Source organism: Rhinolophus sinicus, chromosome 2, assembly GCF_057876585.1.
Source record: "Rhinolophus sinicus isolate RSI-liver-muscle chromosome 2, RSI-T2T, whole genome shotgun sequence".
In the NCBI taxonomy this organism is placed as follows: domain Eukaryota; kingdom Metazoa; phylum Chordata; class Mammalia; order Chiroptera; family Rhinolophidae; genus Rhinolophus; species Rhinolophus sinicus.
The window spans coordinates 185867377-185893825 of record NC_142502.1 but is presented as its reverse complement, the minus strand read 5'-3'; the positions used below and the strand labels follow the sequence as shown (position 1 = coordinate 185893825).

Below are 26449 nucleotides of genomic sequence, written 5' to 3'. Positions count from 1 at the left end.
GATACGTTTAGAAAGTGTGTGATAAAGAACTAGTCTCCTCTATTTTTTAAATAAAGGCTACAGTATCCTATCCTAGCTTTCATTCATGAGTGTAATGTAATTCAAATGATCATTCAATTAAAATCATCAATAAAAAATAGATATAGCTGTGTGGCCCTAAAAAACAATTCCTGGGAAACAGAGACAGTAAGAGGAAATGTAAACCTCTCAGAACAGTGATTTATCCCTCAGAAGTGATATCAGAAGGGACCACATCTTTCTGGCTATCATCATATGTAGTGATATTTATAATAAGATACCACTATGGGGAGTTACTTAGCAATATGACTCATACACGGATATTTTCTAGGCAGACATTTAATTTTACGTTCCCTATCCAGCCAGTGCTATCTGTGTATGAAAAATATGAAATGCTGAGAACTTTCATTCAAAGTAAAAATTTCTCTCTTATTACCCTTTAAAAACGTGACTGAGCATATTATTGGGCAAAGTTGTTATACAACTGACAGTACAGTGTGCAACCTAATATTTTTGAATCACTTCTTAAAAACAAAAACACAGCCAAGTAAAGGAAAAGAAAAAGAAGACTAGTGAGTAAATTAATTCAATATATACCAGATCTTCCAGGTTGCAATTAGCTCCATTCTTAATTAATTCTTTCACTATTTCCAGGTTGCCCTGTTCAGCAGCTATCATCAGTGGAGTCTGGCCACACTAGAGAATGTAAAAGACACAGAGAGCTTGTCAAGATGCTGTACTTTAACCAAAATACCAGCTAAATACACCACACTTACACTGTTGTGATGGGGTGTGAAGCAACATTTGTAGTATTTCTTTAACTTAGAATCATTTTTGGTTTATTAATAATGTAAAAGTCAAAAAGAAAATGAAATTTTTTTGTTTTTACCACAACATTAGTAATCTGTTTTCATCACTGCAATTCCATTCAAAATAAGTAAATATGAATAACACTAGACTCTGAAAAGTAATTACCACAATATATCTATAAATCTTAAGCTATTGATGGTAACTAAATTCTCTAACAATACAGTTAGAATGTGGTATCTTAATAGAACGTTGTTTTAATAATAGATACAAGATGTATTATCAGGACTAGAGGGGGAAAAGTTCACACACATACACATACATATACTAGAGGTGCCAAAAAAATGTATACACGTGACTTGTATTCATCTTGTTCTTGGTATATACTGAGTATTTCAATTTTAATATACTTCTTCCTTTCTTAAAATGTGTATACATTTTTTTGGCACCCTGTGTAAATGTGTAAAACTAAAATGACTTCTCATTCCTCTTATCCACTGGCAAAAAAATTACACTACATTGAAAATATAATTTTAGAAACAATTATTTTTCTTAAGTTTTATAAAACAAATACATATTTTGCCATCAAAATAGTCATACAAAAAAAAATCTATTAGTCCATAAAATGTTGCAGCTTGGCTGTTCATGACGAAATAAGAGCAACATTTTATTTACTCATATTATTGAATAGAAATAGCGAATATAAGTTAATGAAAATGGTAAATATATACTTCTCTGTCTATTAAAAGGAACACATGACCTATTTAACTGCCTCTTAAAGATGTAGGGCCTTTAAAATCCCAAGGTGTGTGGAATGAACAACTCAGAAAGAGAATTGGGGTTCCTTTAAAGAAAATATTTCAAAAAGTCCTAATTTTGTCTGGTTAATCCATTTAAAGGAGAATTGGGTGTAGAAGTTCTCTAATGCTTCCTAGAAACACTTTAGATTTTAGTAATAATCAAACTTCCTAAATATTGATTATTCCATCTGCAAAAAAAGTCAATCATAAATCTAAATTCAATATGCAATCATTTATGTAAATTCAAACGTATTCCAAAAATATGGAATTTGAAGTGCTTTAACTGTAAGACATTATAATTTCTTATAACAATATTACCGAGGGTGAGAGCCACCTATTCCTTACTTCCTCACCATTATCCTTACTGAACACCGTGCCTTCTACATAGTAGGTGGTCAACAAAGATTTGTGAAAAGAATTTAGTTTTAGAAACTGGGTCTTACCTCATTTCTCTCATCTACATCTTTGCATTTTTCAAGAAGAGCTTTCAGAGCAGGAATGTTTTCTTCTTCTACATAATTGATTACACTCTGTGATATCAGAACTGACATTTTCACAGAACGCTGTAGTTACCTTTATTCCAATACCTGTTGAAAGCAGATTAAATATACATAATTTGTGACTAGGGGAAAAAAACAAAAAAACAACTAACCTTAACTTGTACAAATACGCCTCCACTGGCAAGAGTGAAAACCAAGCCCCAGCTCAGCTGTCACAATGCCCACCCCTCTTTCCAAAACTCACACTCATCCCCATCTTCTCCCTCCAAATAAAAGAAAGCGCTCTGCTCCACTGCTCCTCTGCTGTCTTCTCCGCCTCAGGAAATGGCAGCTCCACTCCATTCTTCCGAGGCCCAGTCTCAGAATTATCTATGACCAACCTCATCCTCTTACACTCTCCATTCACTCTCTTAGCAAATCCTTTTGGCTCTACCAATAACATCAACTTCACGTCTGATCACTACTCCCCACCCCTGGGCCAAGCCACCGTGATGTCTCCCCTGGATCCCATTGCTCTCCCACCTCCATTTTGCCTGCCCCACAGTCCCTGCTCCACAGGCAGCTACAGCGACCTTCTGAAAACACAAGTTGGACCAGAGCTTCTTAAACCGTAATACCGAATCACCTAGAGACCTTGTAAAACACAGATGCTTGGGCCCTCCCCTCAGAGATTCTGACGGCAGGTGTGGGTGCGGCCCAGAGTCCATCTTGAACAAGCTCCCAGGCGCCCCACACGGGGAGCAGGACTGAGTCAGGTTACGTCGCTGCTTGCTCCATGCCCTCCGCCGGCTTCCCAAAGCACTCAAGGTACAATCCACTGTGTGACCTCGGTCTGAGTGACGGGTTACACTTCTAGCCTCCTCCTCAGCCACGCCCAGCAGGGGGCCACCTGGGGCCCCTGCACTGGCCTTTCTGTCTGCTGAAACTTCTCTCCCACAGGCATGCAGGTGGCCGCCCCCTCACCTCCTGCACTCACCTCATTAGGAAAGTCTAACCTGACCATGTCTTGTAAAATAGTAACAACCTCACTCACACTGCATAGTGGTCCCCGCACTCCCAACCCTGCCCGGCTTTATCTGCTCCAGGGCACTCACCACCATCAGCAATACAACATATTGTGTGCTGACTGTCCATCTACCACAACGAGAATGTAAGTCCCGAAAGAGTAGGAACTTTGTTTTATTCAATTGGACACGCAAATGCAAATAAACAAACAAACCTCCACTGATACCTTGCACCAAATACATATACTAACACAAAATTGATCTAATTATAATATCAAAAAGCACAAAACTTCTAGAAGAAAACCGACTCTTTTGGATTCAGCAAAGATTTCTTTGATATAAAACTAAAAGTATGGTCCTTTAAAAAAGAAAATTGATAAATCCGAGTTCACCAAAATGAAAAGCGTTTGCTCTCTTAATAAAATTGTTTAGCACTGGTGACTCCTTTTTTTCCTTCCATCCCCCTCTTGTACAGGAATGTCTACACCTGGTACCCATGCCTGTGATCTCATCGCGTCTTATAGTACACAACTTTTTTCTCGGGTTTCATAGGTTCTCAGATAAATAGGAATTGTGCCTATTCCTATAGGATGGGCTAGGCCCACAGCCTCACTCACACCTGATTTCGATGATGAGAATTAGAAATTTTGAGCTGACAAGATTCAAATGAGATTTTGGACTCTGAGTTGATGTTGTGATGTTTTGAGACTTTGCAAGGCTTTGGGACAGGGTGAATGTGGTTTGCCATGTGGGATGTAAGTCTATCTTTGGGGGCCAGACAACAGAAACTATAGCACTGTATGATTCCATTTAAAGAACATTCTAGAAAAGGAAAACTATACAGACAGGAAACAGACCAGAGGCTGTCAGGGTTTAAGGTGAGGGAATGAGATGAATACAACGGGGTGTAAGAGAATTTGGGGAGCTCGTGGACTGTTGTACATCCTGACTGTGGTGGTGGTTACACAAAATTATATGCCTTTGTCAGAATTCAAAACTGAACACTAAAAACAGTGAATTATATTGTATGTAAACTGTACTTCACTAATACCTTACTTTTAAAAAATCACCAAAGAAGGTTATGTTACTTGATCCAGTAACTTCATTCTAGGATTCAATTCTAAAAACCACAAGAAACATGGACAATGATTTTAAACACAACATAATTTTGTTCGTAAGAACAAAATCTTAGAGATGGGGGAATTACATAAATTATGATACATTAACACAGTGGAATAATATGCAGTCAACAAAATATTTCTAAAATACGTACTGACAGAAAAAATGCTCGTGATACATTAACTGGGAGAAAAAATTAACTAAGAAATGATATATAAGCGTCTCAACTATTTAAAATATACACATTTTTAAATACTACAATGGCATTAATATAATTTTATTTTCTTTAGAACCTTCAATTCCTGATTTTCTAGAATGTGATACTTTTATCATTAGAAAGCGTAAGAGCTTTGTATTAACAGTCATTGCCAACATCCAACACCTCCACTTATGTCTGCTTCTTATAGGATCAAGGCTAATACGGAGTCAGGAGGGCATCCAGGATCTGGCTCGACCTGCCCTTTTTTTTTGCCAGCCCAGACATCCTGGAGCATGGCTACGCTGAGGCACTCAAAGTTGCCCCCAGCTGCCATGCTTATCCACACACCTGCCTTTGTTCACTTGCTGCCTCCATTTGGAACACTCTCATAGCCACTCTTCCAAAGTACCAACTTCTCTCGTCAGAGTCCAACCGTTACCACTTTCTGTGCAGTTTACCTCCTCATGTCTGAGATCAGCCAAGACCACTCTCAAGGCCTTAGTTTTAGGCCTTTGCCACCCACACTAATTAAGACGCCTAACAGTGCAACAGACAAACTTAAAGTACCTCAAGCAAACAGAAAATGTATTTTAATGATACTGGTTTATTTCCCATAACCACACTGTGGGAAAGGTGGGTGCCACTGGACCTCAAATGCCAGTAGACTTCCCATTCTCTATTGGTTTAATATACTTTCACAGACTAACTTCTACACAAGTGAGAACATGGCTGTCAACAACTAGCCCCAAATGAAACAGTTTCTAAAACTAGAGAAAGCAGACTATTCATTGTTCCCAAGTCCAAAAGTCCCAGAGAAGGGCTCTGACTGCCCAGATTGTACAGGCATCAGCCGGGAACCAACTGTAGTCAGTCAGAGGGTTGAGAGGGCGTTACAAGGTCACATAGTATTGGCACTGTTTCCAGAAAAGAGGAAACGCTGTGGTCTAGGTACCTGTGCTAAACATGTCTCCTGCACCATCTCTCACCTGGATCAACATGACAGTCTCCCAACTTGCGTTTCCTTCCTCCTGCCTTTCCCCCTCCAATCCAGTTGCCAAATGAAGCAAAAGTAATAAAAAATACAGGTCTCTTAAAGTCTTCCCCTTAGTTTCCCATAACTTCATGCTGGGAGAACAGAAGATGATGGCTTTATTACCCACAAGTTATTCAAGGAACTGAAACCCTGAAGCCTCTTCCAGCCATTGCAAAGACTCCTCTCTAACGCCTACGACAAGCTTTGCCCTGCGTAGAGCGGCGAGGACCCAGGAACTCAGTTCTTGGTCACGACGGTGAGGACATGCAGACCCTTCACAATCTGGCCCCATCTCACCGCTGCAGCCTCATTCCTCCTCCCCTCCAGGTCCCATTCCTCCCACCCTCTCCCCACACCCACTTCCCCCCTCACACCCACACCCACAGCTCCAGCCAAACTCGCTACTTGCAGCTCCTTGGCTGCCCAGTCTTTCTTCTTTCCAGGCCTTTGCACTCACTGCCTGGCAGCTTCGAGAGCCCACCCTTCACACAGGTGCCTGGACAGCACCTCCTCCTGGGTGAGGCCATGCGCTTCTCCTGGAAGCCTGCGTTGACTGGCTGCTCCCTCTCAGGGGGCCCGTGGCCCAGCCCTGGGACCCCTCCGCATCCTGTGTACACATCGACATGCGGACTGCTCACACCACTCAGCTTCCCACCCTTCTCATCCTGTCCACATCTCCCCTCAACCACAAGTTCCTGAGGCAGCGCCCACCTTACGTGTAGCCCAACACCTACATAAGAGGGGCTGAGAAAGAGCAAAGCCGTCCCTGAGGGTCAGCAGTGGGCCGGGCACGCCAGTTAGACCTTGGCGTTCTCATCTGGACATAAACTATCTCACAGAACACAATCTCAGAGGTCATTCTGACTATGATGTCAAGACAAAAACAAGACCGCTTGGAAATCATACCTGAACACAGACAAAAACATAAACATTGTCCAACCGTCAGTTTCAATGTCATCTCTTCAAAAAGGCCTTCTGCTTAAAGGCCTTCTTCCCAGTGTAGTGGTAAAAAGTATGGACCCTAGAATCAGATGGCCTGGGGTTGACTCCTGACTTTATTACTTAATATTTCATCGGCCTGGGCTAGTTTCTTGACCTCACTGTTTCACTGTCTTTAAATAACTGCATAGTCACAAGAAAAGTGATTAAGATAGCGTTTAACACATACAAACTTGAGAACTATTAGCTATTTTACATAATAACAGAATTTTAACATTTCTTAACTACCCCCTCCTTCATGGATTCCCCTAATCTGGATTATTCTCTATCACAGGAGCCTTTCTTCATTTCCTTCACAGCACTTTTCTAAATTTATAATTTACATATTTACCTGTTTGACAGCGGTCTCTCCCAATACGATATAAATTTCATAAGAGAAAGCACTAGTGTCTTTTGTTTTATACGAAAGACCTAACTCCTAGCACAGTTCCTGACCCACAGGAGACACTATACTTCTGCAATGAATGGCCATCATTTGACTCTATTGTCTACAGCTTTTATTCTCTGGTGGAAATATAAGGTTATTCGTCTTCTGCACAACTAACAAAAAAGTTAAGTCTTGACATCGTTTTTTTTGGAAATGGCAGATACAGCCAATAGCAAGGCTAGAAAAAAAAATCTTTACGTAGGTTGCAGTAAGATCATTTTTTGAACTTGCAAACAAATTTAATAGGTTAACAATGTTTTTACTTTTTGGTATATTCAAAATGCTTCCACCAAAGGCCAAATGGTTAGTAGACGCACTCTATAACTTTTTTCCCATTAGCTGCTCCACCGAAGCAACAAGAGTGACTGTGTTGCCCAACATGACTAATTTCTGTGTCCTCCAGATGTGACACAATAAACTCCTGAGTGTGGCCCCGTGGTCCTCCTAATTCCAGCCTCTTCTCCTCTTTTCATTTAAGCCTCTAGCAACACTGACCCAATATACACCTTCTAAAACACCATCTGTTTGTTTGTTTCTCTTTGTCTGCCTCTTCAATCTGCACTCCAACTCAAAACCGTAGCTCAGTGAGAGTGGAGACTACTTCCAGCACTTAGAACAGTGTCTAGCCAGCACGCAGGAGATAACCCAATATCTCAGAATGAGCGAGCATGCCTACGCCAATCCAACTACCTGAAAAGCCTAACTGGCCACTTTCTAACAAACCAAAAACATTCCTTCAAAATCCAGCACAGCGAGGGCTGGCCCTGTGGCTCAGGTGGTTAGAGCTTCATGCTCCTAACTCCGAAGGCTGCTGGTTCGATTCCCACATGGGCCAGTGGGCTCTCAACCACAAGGTTGCCGGTTCGACTCCAGCAAGGGATGGTGGGCTGCGCCCCCTGCAACTGGCAGCTGGACCGGGAGCTGAGCTGCACCCTCCACAACTAAGACTGAAACGACAACAACTTGACTTGGAAAAAGTCCTGGAAGTACACACTGTTCCCCAATAAAAAGTCCTATTCTCCTTCCCCAATAAAATCTTTAAAAAAAAAGAAATCCAGCACAGGGGTCACCTCCGCTGGGACCGCCTCCTTTCTCCCTCTTGATTTTCTCGTGCCCTGCCCTGCACCGTTTCAACGGGTACACCTATACTAAATGGATACTTTCAGTATTACGATTTAATAATGTGTCATAATTATTAATTTACGGTGAAATCCTTGAAAACAGGATTTTACCATTTTATGGAAACATCTTCCTCATCTTTTCATCCTCATAAACTAAGTAAGGGCTTGGTAGATCATCAATAAGTGGTTATGGAATTAGCAGGAATTACATATACTATGTGCAACCTAAATTTTAATTTTACATTTGGTAAATCTCAGTAAGGGGTAAAAGAGAGTTCTTTGTACTATTCTTACAAATCTTCTGTAAGTTTGCAATTGCTTTAAAATAAAATTTAAAGCACACACACACAAAGGTCTGACAAGCCCTTATTGGGGCTTCACAACAATACCAAACAAGACTGGAATGAGCACAGTAAAAGGGAAAAAAAGTAACTACAGGTATTGACCTCAACTGTTGAAGAAAAGAAAAATAGAAAAATCTTAGATTTTCAAATCTTATTACCTCTCCCCCAATCTGTTATGTGGATTTTATGTATATCACCTTTAGATACAGAAAACATACAATAGTTATCACTCTTATAGATAGTGGCTAAAATTAAAACTTTAGACTTCGATTTCTTAAGACTAAGATTAATCTGAAAATTTTAATAAAATAGTGGAAAAAAAATCTTATAAATTGAAGTTGTTTTGCCTTAAGCTGCCCAAAAGATATCCTTTCAAACGAATCTATTAGGGAAAGGTGATCTATTTTTGTCATATAATTCTGAGAAAATGCATGCAATTCTACACAGCTATAATTCAATAACAGTTCAATCTTACAACAGTTTGTTGGCAGTCTACAATTTGCAAGGCACTGTGCTACTGTTATCACTTACCATCTGAATAAGACATTATTCCTTCCCTATGGAGGTCTCATTAATGTACTGGAAGAAAAAGGGGATGACTGGGCAAAGAGGGCAATGGCTGAACTAAAGTTGGCAAAATATGGGTAACTGTTAGTTGGACCTGGGGGACGGGGACATGAGGATTCTCTACCCTGTGTGTTTAGGGGGGAAATACTACCGCAGGCTTTGCCGATCGTTCAGATTATACACCTGGTAACCTCTGCATTCATCCATGCTTCATTTCTTTATTAAGTTTCTGAAGGGCGGGACCGTCACAAGTTGGTACCGTCACAAATTCAGAAGCACCGACCAGTTTCTTGTGCATACTAAAGAATTGATAAATGTTTCCCGAACTGAATTTGATCAAGTCACATCACATTTATTAATTTAACAGGAGAGAAGAGTCTGCCACAGCTGATAGTTACAAAATGACGCCCATCAGCCAGGCTTCTAACAAGATAAATCCAGAGTTTGATCTCAGAGCGTGCCCCTCGAAGGGCAAGTCTCCCAGTCCCTCCGTCGGTGGCTTCACCTTTGATTAGCACTGCTTTCCCTCTTAAATAAATCCTTTGCACAGGTTCTTTTCTCACCTGTGTTCAAGCAGTACCTCAACCTCACATCCCATCTTCCTCTCATCATTCCCAGAACTTTTCTGTCATTTCAACTCATTCTCCCCTTCACCTTCACAAGGACCAGGGTCTTACCCCTGCCCCACCTCTCCACCCCACCTCTGCAGCATCCCGCCAACCCCCACACACTTTTGCCCAACCAAACCCGACAGCCTTCAGGTTTCAATGTAAATGTCAATTTCCCTATGAGGTTTCCATGACCACCCCTCCCCCCCAGACCAGCTTAGCGCCTTCTCTTCTCCCTTCTTCCTCTTTTCTTTTCCTTCTCCCCCTCCTCTGGGCTCTTCCAAAAGCAGCCTTAAAGATTCACCGCACTTTACTGCAGTATCTGTTTTCCCAAGCAGGAAGTAAGCTTGGCTTGGTCATGGCTGTTGCCCCAGATCCTGACATATTTCCAGGCACATAGAAGAGACTCAGTAGACATCAGGTGAATGAAGGAAGCCCAGGGAGCAAGATCTCATCTGTTCTACAAATATTTCCTGAGCACCATCATGTGCAAGGCTTATGCCAGCCTTTATGGGTTCCTGTCAAGGCTTCCGTCAACTTACAGGAGATGTAAGAGACCTTCATCACAAAAACAGCATCTATATATCGCTTTACAGTTTATGAGATGTTTTTATATTTATGATCTTACTTGATTTTCCAGTAATCTTATTAGGTGAATATTATTTCTCATTTTACACATAAGAAACAGGTTTCATACCTAAATAACTTGTCTAACATAATAGAAAAAGCAAATGATATAGCAACCGGATAAATCCAACCTATAATTCAAGGTAGAATAGTGCTAGAGAAGCCCAAAGTGCTATGAGAGTTTAAAGAGAAGTTACTACTCCCATGGGGTATCACGGAAGTATCATTTTGTGTTGATCCTTGAAGAATGGGTCCAACAGGTGGGAAATGAACGAAGGGCATAACAGGCAAAAGAAACAGCATGAAAACCGAGAGCGCTGACTGACTACGTGGTGTCTGCCAGGAAACAATTAATAACATGGACGGGATATTTAAGTAAAAAGTGAGAGCTAAGACTGGAAGGTGAGGGTGGTTAGATCTGTAACCCCTTCAAAGATAAGGGCTGTGTCGCCTTCGTTCTTATGTCCCCAGAACCTCCTACTGGTCCAGAACAAGTAGAAACGTCATTGGTAACTATCAAATTGGATAACTGTGCAGGCAGCTCTTAGGGTCCTCCTCTTCTGTAGGACTTTGCCTGCCCACAGCTCCTGCCTCCCTCAACAGCCAGGCTGCCTGCCATCAGCCATAAGCAGGGATGGGCATAGGATCTGCGGCATGTGCCTGCTCCAAAGATAAGCTGGGCCAATAAGATTCCTCTCTCTAGAACTGGGAATTAGAAACCAGAGACCCAGTCATCATGGGCCATGTGCAAAATGAGTTTTGAGACAGCCAGTCAGCAAAGAGAGAACCCAACAGATAGGAACAGAGAAAGGCTCTTCACAAGTGAGAAAATAAATATGGCCCCTGAGAGCCGCAGAAGGTGGAGCTACCTTGGAGCCTGATTTCTTGCTGTCTCTCATTCAGTTCTATAAATCTCCTTTTCCCTGCAGTAAAAGAGTAAGTCTCTGTTCCTTGCCTTCTAAACAGCCCTAATGTGGTAGTAGATAAAGCACAGAAGTCGACAGTTCTTGAGCAAAGACAGGAAGGAGGGGAGGGCACACACAGGATCCTAGGAAAATCAATCTCCCAGCAATGTATGTGGCGCAAACTAGAAAACCACAAAGAATCAGGACCCTGGATACCAGCCGGGGAACCATCTACACAGACAACCCACAGGAGAGGGGGCAGGGGTGAGGATGGCGAAGAAATGAGAGATATAAACTTGAACAACATAAAATCCCACCACAGGTGACCACCCCAACCTACCAAAATATCCAGAAGAGAGATTCTGGATATAAAACAAAAGACACTATGTGACTGACTGGAGATGAAAAGAACACGTCAAAAACGACTATGTGCTACGCATAGGTGACTGGAAGGCAAAGCCCTTATCAAAAAAAGGCCCGTCAGGACTTTCCTCTGCATGGTTATCATCACTCCCTCCTTCCCCACCACTTCTGCTGGGTGAGTGAGGCTGTGCGGTGCTTTCCTTGGCCAGGTTGAATGAGCGGTGCTCCAAAGAAGCTGAGATGGAAACTCCACCCAGTGTTTGGGAAAAGAGCCCTGGAAAGCATGCACACGAAGGATGCAGAACTCGATGCTCACACTTGTGTGCATCAGTTACCCGGGGAACTTATCAATACCGAGTCTGTCCATGTGTGTTCCTTGGGGTGCCCCCCCAGAGCTTTCCACTCGGTGGACCTGGGGTGGGCCCAGAAACTGACATTCGCACGAGCATCTCACAACGATTCTGATGAAAGTGTCCGCGCTAGTTAAGCCAGAGAACAAAGAACTCGCCTGGCCACAGCGTTTCTCAACCTTGACTCGGCACCAGATCCCTCCGGTGCTTTTAAAAATAATTCAGATGTCTGACCCTCCGTGTTGTCGAAGTGCAGACAGTGACAAAGGCGGATCGGAACCACCAACACGGACCAGAGCCACACCCCTGGCCCGCCGAATGGGAATCGCTGAGGTTCAGACAAAATTGCTACGTTTGGAACAAGCGCCCCCAACGGCTGGCAGAGATGGCTCCACACACGGTTATTAGTAAGAAGAGACTCTGCCTGGGTTTCAATCTTTCCCTACGTCAAAACAACTTGAAAGAAACATAATCCAACATCGCCGGCGGACAAAGAAATCGTTTCCCTCGGAACAAATCATGGAGGCGTCGCAACCAACGGCTGGCGGGTGTTTGCTAGGCGATGGAGCCCGCCCAGGACGACAGCCGAGGCTGGGACCACCCTCTGCGCCCCGGGACGCCCCGGGAGGGACACCGCGGATGCGCGGCTTGCGGCACCGGCTGACGGGGTTCTCCGGGGGCGGCTGTGCAGAGGCTGCGCCACAAAAGAAAAGTAATTGTGTCACTGACACCCACCCCCGCCCCCACCCGAGGCGCCTCTCGGCCTCCGGAGACGCTGACCAACGGCAACAGCAAGTCCGAGACCTTCCCGGAGCCGCCGGAGCGCACAGTCGCCCGGAAAGCCGGCCCCCGGTCCCCGCGTCCCCCCGCCGCGGACTCCGCAGCCGGCCTCGCCCCTCTCCGCCGGGCCGCGGCCCCCGCCTCCTCCCCGGTCACCCCGCAGAGCCGACCGCCACACTGACCGTCTCACAAGGCGGCCTGAGGACAGCGCCGGAGGAAAGGGCCCGCTTTGCCGCAGGCGCGGTTAGAAGACGGGAAACGCAGAGGCGGCGGCTTTCAGCGCGTCGCCCTCAACACACCCGGCGGCCATTTTCCACCATCTTCCAGAACTGACAGATCACGTGGCCCCGAAGCGGGGACGGCTGGCCACGCCCCCAGAGGGCGGAGCCAGCACGCAGGAGGCCAGGCTGGAAGGGGCAGCGGGCGGGGGTAGGCCAGACGGGTAGGGCGTGGGGTGGAGGGGCCTGTAAGCTGGAGGGGCAGCCGGAGGGGGCAGGGATGTGACTCACCTGGCCCTGCAGCCCTGGGCACCTTCACTCTGGGCTCTAAATAGGTACCGTGTTTCCCGAAAATAAGACCTAGTGGGATAATCAGCTCTAATGCATCTTTTGGAGCAAATATTAATGTAAGACATGGTCTTATATTACAGAAGACCTGGTGTTGTATTATATATTACATTACATTGTATACCGGGTCTTATATTAATTTTTGCTCCAAAAGATGCATTAGAGCTGATTGTCCCGCTAGGTCTTATTTCAGGGAAATACAGTAGGGCCACTGAGCACTGGAAATGTGTGGCTGGTTTGAACCACACAAAGAACCAGCTGTACATATAAAACAATAAAACCTACTGTGAAGACATAATTAGAAGAAAATATATGAGATCACTAATGATTTTTATGTTGGCTACGTGTAAAAATAATAACGTTTGGGATAAATTTGGTTAATAAAACATATTATGAAAATTAACTTTACCTGTCTCTTTAAAAAAATTGTTTTAATTTAAATTTTTAATTAAAAAATAAATTTTTTTTGGCTCATCTGTGTGGCTCCCATTAACACCTAAGGCCTATTTTAATCAAAGAATAACAATTGTCTTAACTCAGTGAAGACACTGTGTGATACACAGTTCCTGGTCACTCACTCGCTCGGCTTCACTGCTTGACTGAATGAAAACAATTCCATCTTTCAACCCTTTCTCACTGTGTGCCATCCCCACTCAGCAGAAGGCAAGGCTCCGTCTGCTCTGAGGCCCTGGGACATATAAGTAATAGCACCAGACTTCAGTATCACTAGCTCCTCGATAATGAGAATCTCGGTTCTCCCCAGAGTGTGTCAAAGTGAGGCTCCCTTATTTCCCAGTCAGCACTGCGTCGGGAGGCATGTGGGTGATGCAGGCCAAGACTGATTTACTGCAGGGGACACAGGTTTCTGTCGATGCACTCATGAAGACCATGTCTGCAGGATCCATTGTGCAGACCCGGGATACTGAGAGGAATACATGAATACTTGTTTTGATAATATTAAGCAGACATGTGTGACGTAGCTTTGCAGCATCTGCTGTCAACAACAGACAAAAGGAGGCTTTACGGTTGTGAGTTATTCTGCTTTCAGGTACCATGTTAGGTGTCCAATTGGGTACCTTTGCAGGTATCAATTAGAACAGAAGTATTTTTCATAATATCTCAGTATTGATGAGTGTTCCTATAAATCCTGAGTGTGTGCGGATATGGGGAGGGGCATTCTGTAGAACCCAAAACACCACCGAGAAGAGTGTTGAAAGGCTCGTGACAGATGAAAGACCAAAGGAAGAGGTGCATCAAAGTTCACTAATGGAAAGATAATGGCGTCAGGGAGCTGGTGATTGAATGAATGAATTTTAAGAAAAAAACACACTTGGCACAAAACATATGGCACAAATAAGTTATCCAAAAGCATTGAATTATAATAATTCCAAGATGTTTCTTTCATTCCATTTTGTGTGCTGCTAATGGAGAAAGATGGGAGGTATGGTCTGAAGGGGTGAATGGTTTAGTTTTAAAATGTTTCAGCTATGTCTGGAGCTTCAGTACAGTGGATCAGACAGAGCTTAAAGAAAAAAAGTATCTCTTCAAGAAAACTGAGATCAGATCCAATATACTCAGTAAATAGTCACGATTTTCCCATGATTTGAAATAGATTATTTTAAACTGATACAAAAATTGACAAAAAATCTGTTCTAAACAATGTATTGAACATTGACATATGGTAATTTACTAATTAGAGAAAAATAGGCAACACTTACTTCTGGAAATTGTGAAACTGGAATTGTGCAAACAATTAACTGGATTGAATCAATAGTGAAAATTTGCAGCCTTTGTGTCCTTAGCATTATTTCAGTCTGACTCCCCTGTGCCCAGCCAATTTTATGCCTATGAAGTAGCCACTTTTGGAAGCAAATTCACTTTTAACAGGGTCCCATTTATTTAAAAACAAAACAAACAAACAAACAAACAAAACTGAAGGTATCCCAAATGAATACACACCTGAAAGTACTTTCTGAGGGAACTACTCAGCTAAGCTATGGTAAATAAGCACAAGGTAGTTTTAAAGAACAATTGCTTGTAGATACCGTTTAAATGAACATTTCACATAAAAGTTACTTTATTATACACCCAAGTAGTGCTTCTCAAAGGGCAGCACCATTTCGTGGCAGAGGAGTGGAAACAAATCATCTTAGGGGCTTTTCAAAATGCAACACTATCCACCCCTGGAAAAACGTTCTAATACAAGTCTCTTTCTTTTTTAAAAATATCCTACAGACTTCTAATTCTAATAAAGTAAATATCAGTCTTTAATAATCCACATAAACAAAAATTTCTTTGGGGGGTTCCCCCTTTTTTTCAGAGTAAAGGGGTCTTGAAACCCCAAACTGAGAAAACCACTGTGGCTTATCCTTAGCCACATAGGGTCAGTTTCTGGCTCTGAGCTCATAAAGCACCAGTGTGATGGAATGACCCCAAGATGCTATATAAGGCCCTGGCTGGGCTGAGCTTTCTGTCCGTTATAGCCCAGGAAGCTGATTGTGGTGACCTGTGGACTTGGACTTTTTAGCGTGGTATTGTTTTATTGTTTATTAGCACAGTATTTTTGTTGATAGTTAGTATATTTAGTAGCGTAGTTAGCGTACTTATTATTTATTTTCACAGTAATATTAGAGTTAGTAGTGTCAGCGTAGTTAGTATAGTTATTATTGTCTATTAGCAGTAATAGTGTTGGTGCAGTTAGTATATTTAGTCAGTGTGGTTAGTGTAGTTCTTGTTTGGTAGCATAGTTGTATAGCACAGTTAGTATCGTCAGTGAGCGTAGTTAGTGGGTCACCATGGCACGTAACATTAGAGACATCCGTGTTGACCAGGGGCCCATCAGTGCCCATTACGAGCTCCAGGAGATCATCGGAGAGGGCGCCTTTGGCAAGGTCGTGTTGGGTGAGCACATGCTCACGAAGACGAAGGTGGCGGTGAAGATCATCGACCAACAGGTCTCCAAGAGAATGCGCAGATCTCTCCTGCACGAAGTCCTCTGCATGGAGGACTTGCACCATCCAAACATCGTCCAGCTATTCCACGTGATCAGCTCGGCAGAATACCTCTTCTTGGTCATGGAGTTCGTGCCCGGAGGCGACATGCTGGACTACCTGCGTGCCCACGGCTGCATGTCGGAGGACACGGCCCGTGGCGTCTTCCGGCAGCTGGTGTCAGCAGTGCACTACTGCCACGAGAAGGGAGTTGCTCACCGGGACCTGAAGCCACAAAACGTGCTGTTAGACTCTGAGATGAATGCCAAGCTTACAGACTTTGGACTTGGAGCTGCCTCCAATATCCATCAACTCAGCACGTTTTGTGGCAGTTTCCTGTATGCAGCCCCAGAAATGTTCCGCAGCAAAATCTATGATGGCTGTGCCACGGACACCTGGAGCCTGGGCGTGATGCTGTACCAGATGCTCACGGACACCATCCCTTTTGAGGATATCAGCTGGGAAGAGCTGCTGGAGAGCATAGGCAGTAGGCCGTATGATATGCCATCTTATCTGTCCATCGAAGTACAAACCCTGCTCCAAAAACTGCTCACACCCAAACCTGAGCATAGAGAAGACCTGAAGAACATCATGACAGATGCCTGGCTTAATATGGACCAAGAGGAAGAGCTGAAGCCATATGTTGAGCCACCCAGTGACGTCATAGAGCCCAGAGTAATGGAACAATTGGTGACTCTGGGCTTTCATCAAGACGACATCAAGAACACACTGGCAAACAACACGTATAATAACATCATGGCCACCTATTACATCTTACACAGGCAAAACCCCAAATTCTCACATCGTACCATCAAAGTCAAGCCCTTCCATCCTCCTGAGCTCCAGAGCTGCAGTCCCTCCCCAGCCCAGGAGGGTCAACCAGAGTGGTCCGGTTCCCAGAAGGCGGAGCAGCAGCCTGCGGACCACAAGCCAGGGGAGAAGGCCCAAGAGTCCGGTGGTCCGTCCGCCATCCTGGAGTCCAGCTCCACCATTACTGAGTTCAGGACCACCATCCGCCCATCTAGCACAGGAGCCAAGACCGCCAGTCCTGAGCCCAGATGGGGGCCCAGGAATGCCACTCCCAAGCGCTCCACTCCCCAGTACTGCTGGGGCTCCAGGCCGGCCACTCCCGAGCCCAGTCGAGGATCCACGACGGCAACTCCCAAGCACAGACCAGGCTCCAGGCCGGCCACTCCCGAGCCCAGTCGAGGATCCACGATCGCCACTCCCGAGCCCAGTCGAGGATCCACGACGGCAACTCCCAAGCACAGACCAGGCTCCAGGACGGCCACTCCCAAGCACAGACCAGGCACCAGCACAGCCACCTCCGAGCACAGACCAGGCTCCAGGCCAGCCACTCCCGAGCCCAGCCGAGGATCCACGACCGCCATTCCCGAGCTCATCCCTGGTCCCAGCACCACCATCCCTAGCCCAGCACCTCACTCTGGGGACTCTCTCTCCAGCCACAGCACCACCAGCAGCAGTGGAAAACCAGAAGAAAATAAACAGGGCCGGCGGCGCGTGGCTAGGAGGTGCTTGAACATTTTCAGGAAGATCTTCTGTCTGCCACCAAAAAAGGGGTGCTGCAAATGGAATCAAGTAAAGCCCCTTTAGGTTCTGGTGGGCAAAGGCAGGGTGAGAATAAGACTCTGGGGAGGTCAAGCCGGGCTCCCTGCATTTTAGGGGCTGACCTGGATAAAGCTGAGGCCTTCAGAAGCACCTCCTTGGAGGACAGCCTGGAGTTCCCTGGCAGACAAGAGGAGGGACCACCCTCGCTGCAGGTCTACCGCTTCGGCCCCCAGCTGGGTGCAACTTCAGAGACTGTGCAGTTTTTCCTTGGGCCCTTCTTCCCTCCCCTGCACTGTGGGAAGGGGATGGATGGTTCTTATGAAAGTAACTTGGTTTTCTAAACCTTTCAATAAATGTCTTGCTTCAGAAAGATGTATTGGGTAATCTTGTTTTGCATCCTGCAGTTTGAGGAGCGTGGCGTGATGTAATACTTGAACTTAGTTGGCACAACTCTGCACCTTTGCAAGGGGTACCCTCTTGGTCTTCTGTTCCCTTGGCTTTGAACCCTCAGCTCCCTTGTCCATTTCTCCTTTGTGGCAGGATGGTGTTGCTTGCTCACATAGCACACATGCTGCCTTCTTCCTGTGGATGCTCAATTTGAAGGAATCACAGTTGGTCCAAGTCGGTTATGGCAACCACTCCCCTCCCCTAACCCCCTGCTAGCGATTGGATGAGGCAAGGACTCATGACACCGTTTGGGCCAATGAGATATTACAGGAAGTCCACAGGGGCTTCTGTGAGAGATTCTCCTTCCTGGGCACTCAGTGATGTCAACAGGAATCATCTCCCCTGACCTTTTGGCTTTGCCTGCTTCCCTCTGTGCTGGCGTCATTCTCAGGTGGTCTTTCCCTTTATGAAAGCAAGATGCCCACCAACTGCCACCGGATGACATCATATCCCATCAGCCAACAGAAATAGAGTGTCTCTTCCCCCATGATTCCAGCATTGTCTAAAGATGTGTATCTCTAAAGTGACATTAGCTGCCAACAGCCCTGCATCCCATTCTTCTTAGAGGTCAGAGCATGGTTGGGTCACCATTATTGGTGAGAATGGAACATTTCCCTGAAGTGCATTGGAGCACGGAGCAGGAATAAACCCAATGGTTTAACACTCCATTCAGCACAATCCTCGTAAAGCACTAGATTCTACCACCAGCTCAGCTGAGTCAAAGAATGGAGTCTAATACTTGGCTGGTTGTAAGCATAAGAGCTGCCATAGAAATGACCTTAAACTCAGGGACATTCAAATCCTTAGAGAGTTGGGCAGAGAGAAGCAACATTGATGGGATTGCTTGAAGACAAATGGTCCCATTTTGCCTCTGCAGGAGGGTTGTCAGTGAACGAAGATCTGTTTGGGCTGAGTTGATACGGGTGAGTGAAGTGAATCTGTTCTGCCCCGGGTAAGAGGTGAGCGGTGCACAGGAGCCAATGCAGCAGGGGGCGCTCTCCAGCAACGTGTTCACTTTGTGGAAATGAAAATCCAGTGTTGCCTGTGTCGGGCGTCACAATGGCTCAAAATCTGGATTTTTATGTGAACTTGCCTGACTTTTATGTTAGGACATAATTTTTAAAAATAGACACTGTGGAACTAATTCTGTGGCGTGAGGACGCCATTCCTGTAGGTCTCTTGAAGCCAGTACGTTGCCAGTTTGCAACCTCGGCTCCAGGTTCCCAGAAATGCCCTGCAATGTAGAGCCAGACACGTGGGGCCGTTTGTCGGGTGCCATCGTGTATCACCTCCTTCCAAATGTCCTATAGTTTGCCGTTTTCTGACTCGCGGGGCTTTTGGGTTCTTTGGTTCATTTTTCATCAGTGAGAACAGTGGAAGGATATCATGCAAAGGAGCCCAGTGGAAATCATGCCAGTCTTTAGTGCTAGGATGCTTTTTCACAGACATGGATGATTATGTGACCATGTGCTTGATAAGATCAACTGAGAAATGTCTGCTAAGTTTTATCATCAGAAATAAATGTGCTTTAAGGGGCAAAGAGTTTGTTTTTGTATCTTATCGACTCTGTGACTGTCACAGTTCATGTTTGCATCTCGCTGTCGGATGCTAGAAAACCAGAATGAATCTGTGTGTGAACACTTCTGGCACCATCCTCCTTTTGTTCACGCACTTTCCTTTTGTTTAATACCGTGTTTCCCCGAAAATAAGATCTAGCCGGACAATCAGCTCTAATGCGTCTTTTAGAGCAAAAATTAATATAAGACCTGGTATATTATATTATATTATGTTATATTATATTACTTTATATTATATTACATTATATTACATTATATTATAGACCTGATCTTATATTACCATAAAATAAGACCGGGTCTAGGATTAATTTTTGCTCCAAAAGACGCATTAGAGCTGATTGTCCAGCTAGGTCTTATTTTCAGGGAAACACAGTATATGTTGGACAAGTGTCCCAGGCAATATTTTCTTCATTGTCAATGTCACTCTTTTTATTATGGTTAATTTATAATCCCTATTCACCCTTATAATCAAAGCTTATGCAGAGAACTAAACCACAATTGTAACTTAGGAAGACAACAAAAATACATTGCAAATGAAGGTCAGTTCCAATGCCTTTCTCAGGAATCCAGAAGCAGGTCTCTGCCTTCTCTGAACCCCTGAGGGATCTCTACTCCTGGTGGCGAGAGCCTATCGGCTCCTTCTCTTCCTCACTCCCCCATCCCAGCCCCCGAAGTTTGGCCTCCACCCCCCATCTCTGCAGAAGGAACCTCAGACTTCCCCATGGCCAAATGCAATTGACAGCTTTCCATTCACAGCCCTTTTGTTCATGACTCCCTCCTGGAAATGGTCCCCTCCCTGGGCTCCTGTGACTCAAATTCTCCTAGCTTTCCTTCCATTTCTCTGGCTGCCCCTTTCAGATTACACCTCTCTTAAATTGGTTGTTTCCAGAGCTGGACTCATCTCCCTCCCCTACCTAATATGATCCCGCTGTGCTTTTGTTCCTGTGTGGGACCTGGCTCCTGCCCCCACGCACCGGAGACAGGAATTGGGAAGTCATACAACTCACCCTCCTCCCTCCCCAATCATCCAGTCAGCCCACCACCTGACTGTAGCCACTTTCATCATTCCTGGTCTGGTTAAAGGCTTCAGAAGCTCCCACCAGGACAATTCCAAAAGCCCCCAATTACTCCCCACTGGTGCTCCACTAACCATTTCCCCGGAGATTGGAGATCATGTCACATCTTTGATTAAAATTCCCAATAGCCTTCCATTTCCATAGAACAGTTTCCCTAATAGTACTTAACACGCAGTGTCCTCAGGAGCTGGCCCCTGCCCGACTTCTCACCATTGCTCTGTCCACGACTCTCCTCTCATCCTGCCCCACCCCAGGCTGGCGATATTTACAGTTTCTGGAACATTGGGCCATGGTCTTTCTCCTTTCCGTTCTTTTCCAAAGTGTTGTTTGCTCACCTGAACATTCTTTCCTGCCTCTTGTTCAGCTGATTCCAGCAGGTGAATTCTATTTGTTTTTTCATTTTTTTTTTTAAGATACAATACAACTTAAGTGGTCCCCCATTTTGTGCAGCTTTCTGGATGACCTCAAGCAGACTTGTCATTCCACCTTCTGTAGTCACCTTTTGCACCCTAGTGTCTAGGACAGTAGGACTCAAAAGTATGTATCAAAGCATCTTTAACCTGTTTACTTATCTTTCCCCCACTATGAGGCTCACTCCATCCTTATTCCATATCAACCCCTCTCACCCTATTTGGAACCGTGTCTGGCCTTGGCAAACCTTTAAGGAAGAAACCACACCATTTACGACTTCGTCACATGCTTTGGAGCACTCTGTCATTGTCACATGCGTGTCACAGCAACATCTGATGGAGCCATACTCCCTGTTGACTTTTTTCATGAGTTGCCAGGTTGATCCACTGAGAGATGCTTTACCATGGGTCCCAAGCTTGGCACATCAGAATCCTCGTTGACCTTTGTAATAAGCAAGACTTGACATTTGTTGGGGATTTAAAAATATCTCTCTGGCTGATTCCAATGAAACACCATTCTCAGACTTTGGTTTTGGTCCCATTGTGTCCAAATCAGTGATTTGAAATATGAATATCCCTTTTTAATGTTGAGCAATGTGTGAGGATCTACACAGCATAGCAGGTAGCCTTTTAGTAACCACGGATTCAGAGAGCGAAAAGAAGATTGGGATTTGTGGTTTCATAGGGATCTGTCGCCCCAGAAAAGGAACCTGTGCTCTAAACATAAAGAACTGCGGTAGTACCCCCTTATCCACAGTTTCACTTTCCAGGGTTTCAGTCACTGGTGGTCAACCTTGGTCAAAAATATTAAATGGAAAATTCCAAAAATAAACTATTCAAAAATTTAAAATTGTGCACCGTTCTGAGTAGCATGCTAAAACTTCACGCTGTCTCGCTCCATCCTACCTGGGCTGTGTCATCCCTTTGTCCTGCAGACCCACACCACAGACGCTCCCCACCGCTTGGTCACTTAGAGGCCGGCTATGTTATCAGATCAGCTGTGGAGGTTAGCAGTGCTTGTGTTCGAGTCACCCTGATTTTACTTCATAATGGCCCTACAACCATTCACATAACTATTATTACAATATATTGTTACAACTGTTTTATTTTATTGTTAGTTATTAATCTCTTACTATGCCTAATTTATAAATTCAATGTTATCATAGGTATGTACATACAGGAAAAACATAGTATATATCGGGTTCGGTACCACACACGTTTTCAGGCATCCAGTGAGGGTCTCAGATTGTGTCTCCTGTGGATAAGGGCGCTACTCTATCTGCATAGTCAGCAAGGCATTTGAGAGGTCCCTTTGATGCGTCTGTGGACACATCAGAGGCTGGGTCAAAAGGCGCTTTAAGATCTCAGGGCAGCGGGTAGTTAGTGCAATGATGGCTCAGGAAGACAGGTTTTGGAATCCTTTGGAACACCATTCCTGTGATAATCCCCCTTTCCAACCTGCCTCACCACTCCCCACTCCCAACCCTTCACCCATAATTTCTGTACCTCCAGCAGCATCGCCTGGTTAGTGAAAGTGCACCTCCACACAAGCCCAGGAAGCTGGCTTTAGGTGGGACCAGTCTCGTGCTCAGGCTAAGCTCTGCCCACCACACGTGAGCCACGCCGAGGGGCAGTAAACCAGCAGGACCACACTTCTGTCTTGGGGGAAAACGGAACACAACAGTAAGCAAGGGGGTGGGGGGAGGACAGGAAGGGCTGGTCCCAAGCACCACCGCACTGCTATGGGGGTTCTCAGTCAAGAGCCTTGCAAACCGGTCCAGAGTGGGACATTCAGTCCCAGACATAGAAAAGACGATTGCCTGTGCCGTCTGAACCTCCTCCCTGCCTCTTCCCCCACAAAGAAAAATCCCTGAAGATATTCAGTGCACAAGTTGTTCTTTGGGGAATATTTTCAAAGCAGTCCAGATAACAGCTTGGGAAGAAGCGACTAGAAACAGGCTGTACTTTAGCCCACAATTTTAATGGAGGGCAAGAGGAGGGTCAGAGTCCAAGCATGGCAGGGTGGGACAAAGAGAAACGCTGACAGGGAGAATAGATTCGTTAAGCAGGGTTCCCCTTTTCATCGCAGGTCTGAACGAGGGGAGGAAGAAGCCTTGCGTCTAGAGGTTTTATACTATTCCAGGCATTTCATTACTAACATGAGAAAATTGTAAGACCAACAGTGACTGGGTAGTATTTTGTGAGCTAAGAGTAATGAGGAAATATTGTGAAAATTATGAGACCTACTCAAAATCTCACCCAGGGCTGGGAAGCAAGAAATAGCATCTGCAGGAACAATCCTGATGGAAAATAAAGTTGCTTTATAATCTCACTGTGTCACATTCTCCTCTGTCAACATAATGGTTACATCGCACCATTTATATCTATTTTGATAATAAATGGTTCCTAACTCATGCCAAAAGCTGTTTATTCCTTTCATACTTACGGACTCTCAGGCTCAAATCTTGCAATGAGATAATGTGGTAAAATCCAACTGAAATGCTTTCTCCTCCATTCTGTCTCAGATACCTCACCCTCCACTATCACTGGTCTTTTTGTGGTTTGTGCAACTTGCCTAAATCTTTCTGGCAAACACATCCTAAGGTTCCTTGCTTCAGTGGAATCACTGAAATCACTTCAAGAATCTGGCTTTTCTACTTGTCATGTGGTATGATAGTGAAGGAAAAATACGAGTTATCTTTCCATTCCTCACCACGCTCCCCATCAAAACTGTAATTTTAATCACCCTTTCATCTTTTTCAGCAATATCAGCATACCGGAATGGCGATTTCCGCAGTCCAATCTTTTCACATGGTTTCAATCTCATTGTATAAAATTTTCCATAGAAATTTTAGGATGTTTTACACACTATCTTGCTTTAAAAATCGTTTTTCTCTGATTATAAAAGGCATATGTATGCATTATAAAGTGCTTGGAGAGCACAGAAACATTTAGAGAAAAGATAGCTCCCCTAATCTCACCACTTGGAGTTCCCTGACCTCTTAACAGAGACCTGAAGCAAAAACTTTATTGATCAAAGTCATTATTTTAAACATCCACTATTGAAAAGAGGAGGGGCTACTAGGATGCTCCTGACATGTCATTTTTTGCCTTAATTGATCATGGCTGTCGCCATCACTTCTCATGATATCTTTGCCAGTATCCTCCTGACCCGTGTATTCAGCTTCTTCCTTCTAAATAAAAAACATGTAAAGGAACATTTCCTCATCTCTGGGATGGCACCAGAAGGAAAAGGAATACACGACAGGACCGAGTTAAGAACAGACACAAGAGGCCATAGGAGAGGGGCAAGTGTAAAACCCTCTGTGTACGTGGGGGTGGAGGGGAGAAAAAGAGAGAAAGTTGGAGGAAAGATAAAGAGTTATACCTGAGTTAATATCAGTTTATAAGCAAAAGGCCAGGTTTTAGTTGACTGCAAGCTCAGCGTAAGTTCGACACTGTTGTCAGTAGGGCAGGCACATTTTCATGTTGCCAACCCACTGCCTTACCACAGCTGTTTTAGACTCTCCAAAGCTTTTTTCATCATCAAATTCTTGCTAACAGACTCTGAAGATTTGGAGCCTTTCTTCACAAGAATGCAACCTAATTAGGAAGGTGGGTAATATACTAACAGGAAATCTTATCAGCCCAAAATAGCATAGGCTAAGACCCAAGGACATGACAGCTCAGAAGAGTGCGTGGTCTCTGGGGATCGGTGGGACTTGAGCAGTGCCCCTAGAGCAAGGAGGAGGTGAGCGGGCGTCAAGACAACGGCGTGACCAAGAGATGGGAACGGGCACTGCATGGTCAGGAAACGCCATTCAACACACACAATGCAATATATACAGGATGTATTACAGAAGTGTACACTGGAAACCTGTATAATTTTACTAACCAATGTCACCCCAATAAATTTAATATTTTTTTAAAAATTAAAACAATAAAAAGATTGACATCCAACTACACTCATTCAGAGTTTCACATTAAAAGTATTTTTAGGGTAACATGAAGTTAGTAAGAGGTTCAGTTCTTTCTTCCCCTTGAAATGTTGGAACTTTTCCCATTTCCAGGCTTCTTGCTCTAGCTTTGAGTGCCTAGTAGCCACTGAAGCTAAAGTTCACTTATCAGCACAGATTCCCGTAAAAGAAAACAAGGGCTGGAACAGAAGAGATAGTTAATATTGCATTAGGTCCACTGTGGATTTTTTTAATCCCTTCAATTCTATGAGATTGTGAATTAATGTTTAATTTTATGGTGCCATAAAAACTATGTCATTCAGATCTGCTAGTGGTATGTTTTGAAATTTCACCTGTCTCCTATCTTAATCATGAGATTTAGTTTCATTTGATCATATTTTAAATTATTAAGCAGTTTTTGCTCGCTAAAGATACTTTAAAAATTTAGGTTAGTACATCACTTAACATAGCTTTAGATTCAACTCATCTTATTATTAATGATTCTATTTTATCTCTATAATTTTTCCTCTAATTTTTTCTAAAACCAACGTTTAACCTAAAGATAGCTGCTTTTCCATTTATATCTTATGAAGTATTAAACCTTTGCTCCTCTACTTTCAAATTGCCTACAGAGTGGTTCTTTCTTGAGTTAAATTTACTTCAACTTGATTTATTTATGCATTTAGATATCCTTGAACCAATACAATACTTTAAATTACTATCACTTTATAATTAGTTGTAATATTTTCTAGAATAAGTTCTCCAAGATAATCCTTCTTGGCCTTTTGAATTTCCACTGTTTATCCTTCTTGGAGTTCACAGTAATTGATGCCTTTCATTAGAATCAAAATTTCTCTGGCAGCTTCTCATCTGCCTTCTGGGACTCTGCTCACTCACATGCTAGGCCTTGTAACCATATCCTCTGTTTCTCTTCTCCATATTTCCTATATTTTTTTTCTTTCTGTGCTTTGCTATGGCTATTTTGCTATATGTTTTGAAAAGGAAGAGATTAATTAATTTGGAGGAAGCTGGGAAGACTTCTAGTCAAGATCATATCTGAGCTGGTTCTTCCTTGGAAGTTGGCTAGACTTCCAGCAGGCAGAGCATTTTACTTAAGCAGGCGTGCAAATGATGTATAGTCAAAAAATGACTAATGCAATTGCACAACCAGAGGATGGGAGGGAAGGGGGTATAATAGAAAAGTAGATAATACTAGTCAAATACCAGTATATCAAGACATCTGAAAACCAAGCCTGAAGCAATGGGCAGCTAGTGTAAAACTCCGGT

General features: G+C 44.0%; 2 protein-coding genes across 11 annotated transcripts in view; one reads left to right on the top strand and one right to left on the bottom strand.

Moving 5' to 3' along the window:
• The window catches only part of KIDINS220 (kinase D interacting substrate 220), a 91722-nt gene extending 78781 nt beyond the window's left edge, over positions 1-12941 (bottom strand). For 9 of the 10 annotated variants that reach the window (XM_019755947.3, XM_019755951.3, XM_019755952.3 and 6 more), the window contains exons 1-3: positions 12754-12920; positions 2069-2212; positions 616-714 (exon numbers count right to left, since the gene is read on the bottom strand). In XM_019755947.3, coding sequence (XP_019611506.3) covers positions 616-714; positions 2069-2176 — 207 coding nt within the window. In that variant the 5' untranslated portion in view covers positions 2177-2212; positions 12754-12920. Of the gene's footprint in view, positions 1-615; positions 715-2068; positions 2213-12753 lie in introns of all 10 variants that reach the window. The other variant, XM_019755954.3, reaches the window with a different exon arrangement.
• Positions 12942-16201: 3260 nt separating this feature from the next.
• Positions 16202-18087, top strand: LOC148758973 (serine/threonine-protein kinase MARK2-like). The gene has a single exon (XM_088796306.1). The coding sequence runs from the start codon at positions 16212-16214 to the stop codon at positions 17739-17741; it is 1530 nt and encodes a 509-aa protein (XP_088652432.1). The 5' UTR covers positions 16202-16211; the 3' UTR covers positions 17742-18087.
• Positions 18088-26449: the final 8362 nt, after the last annotated feature.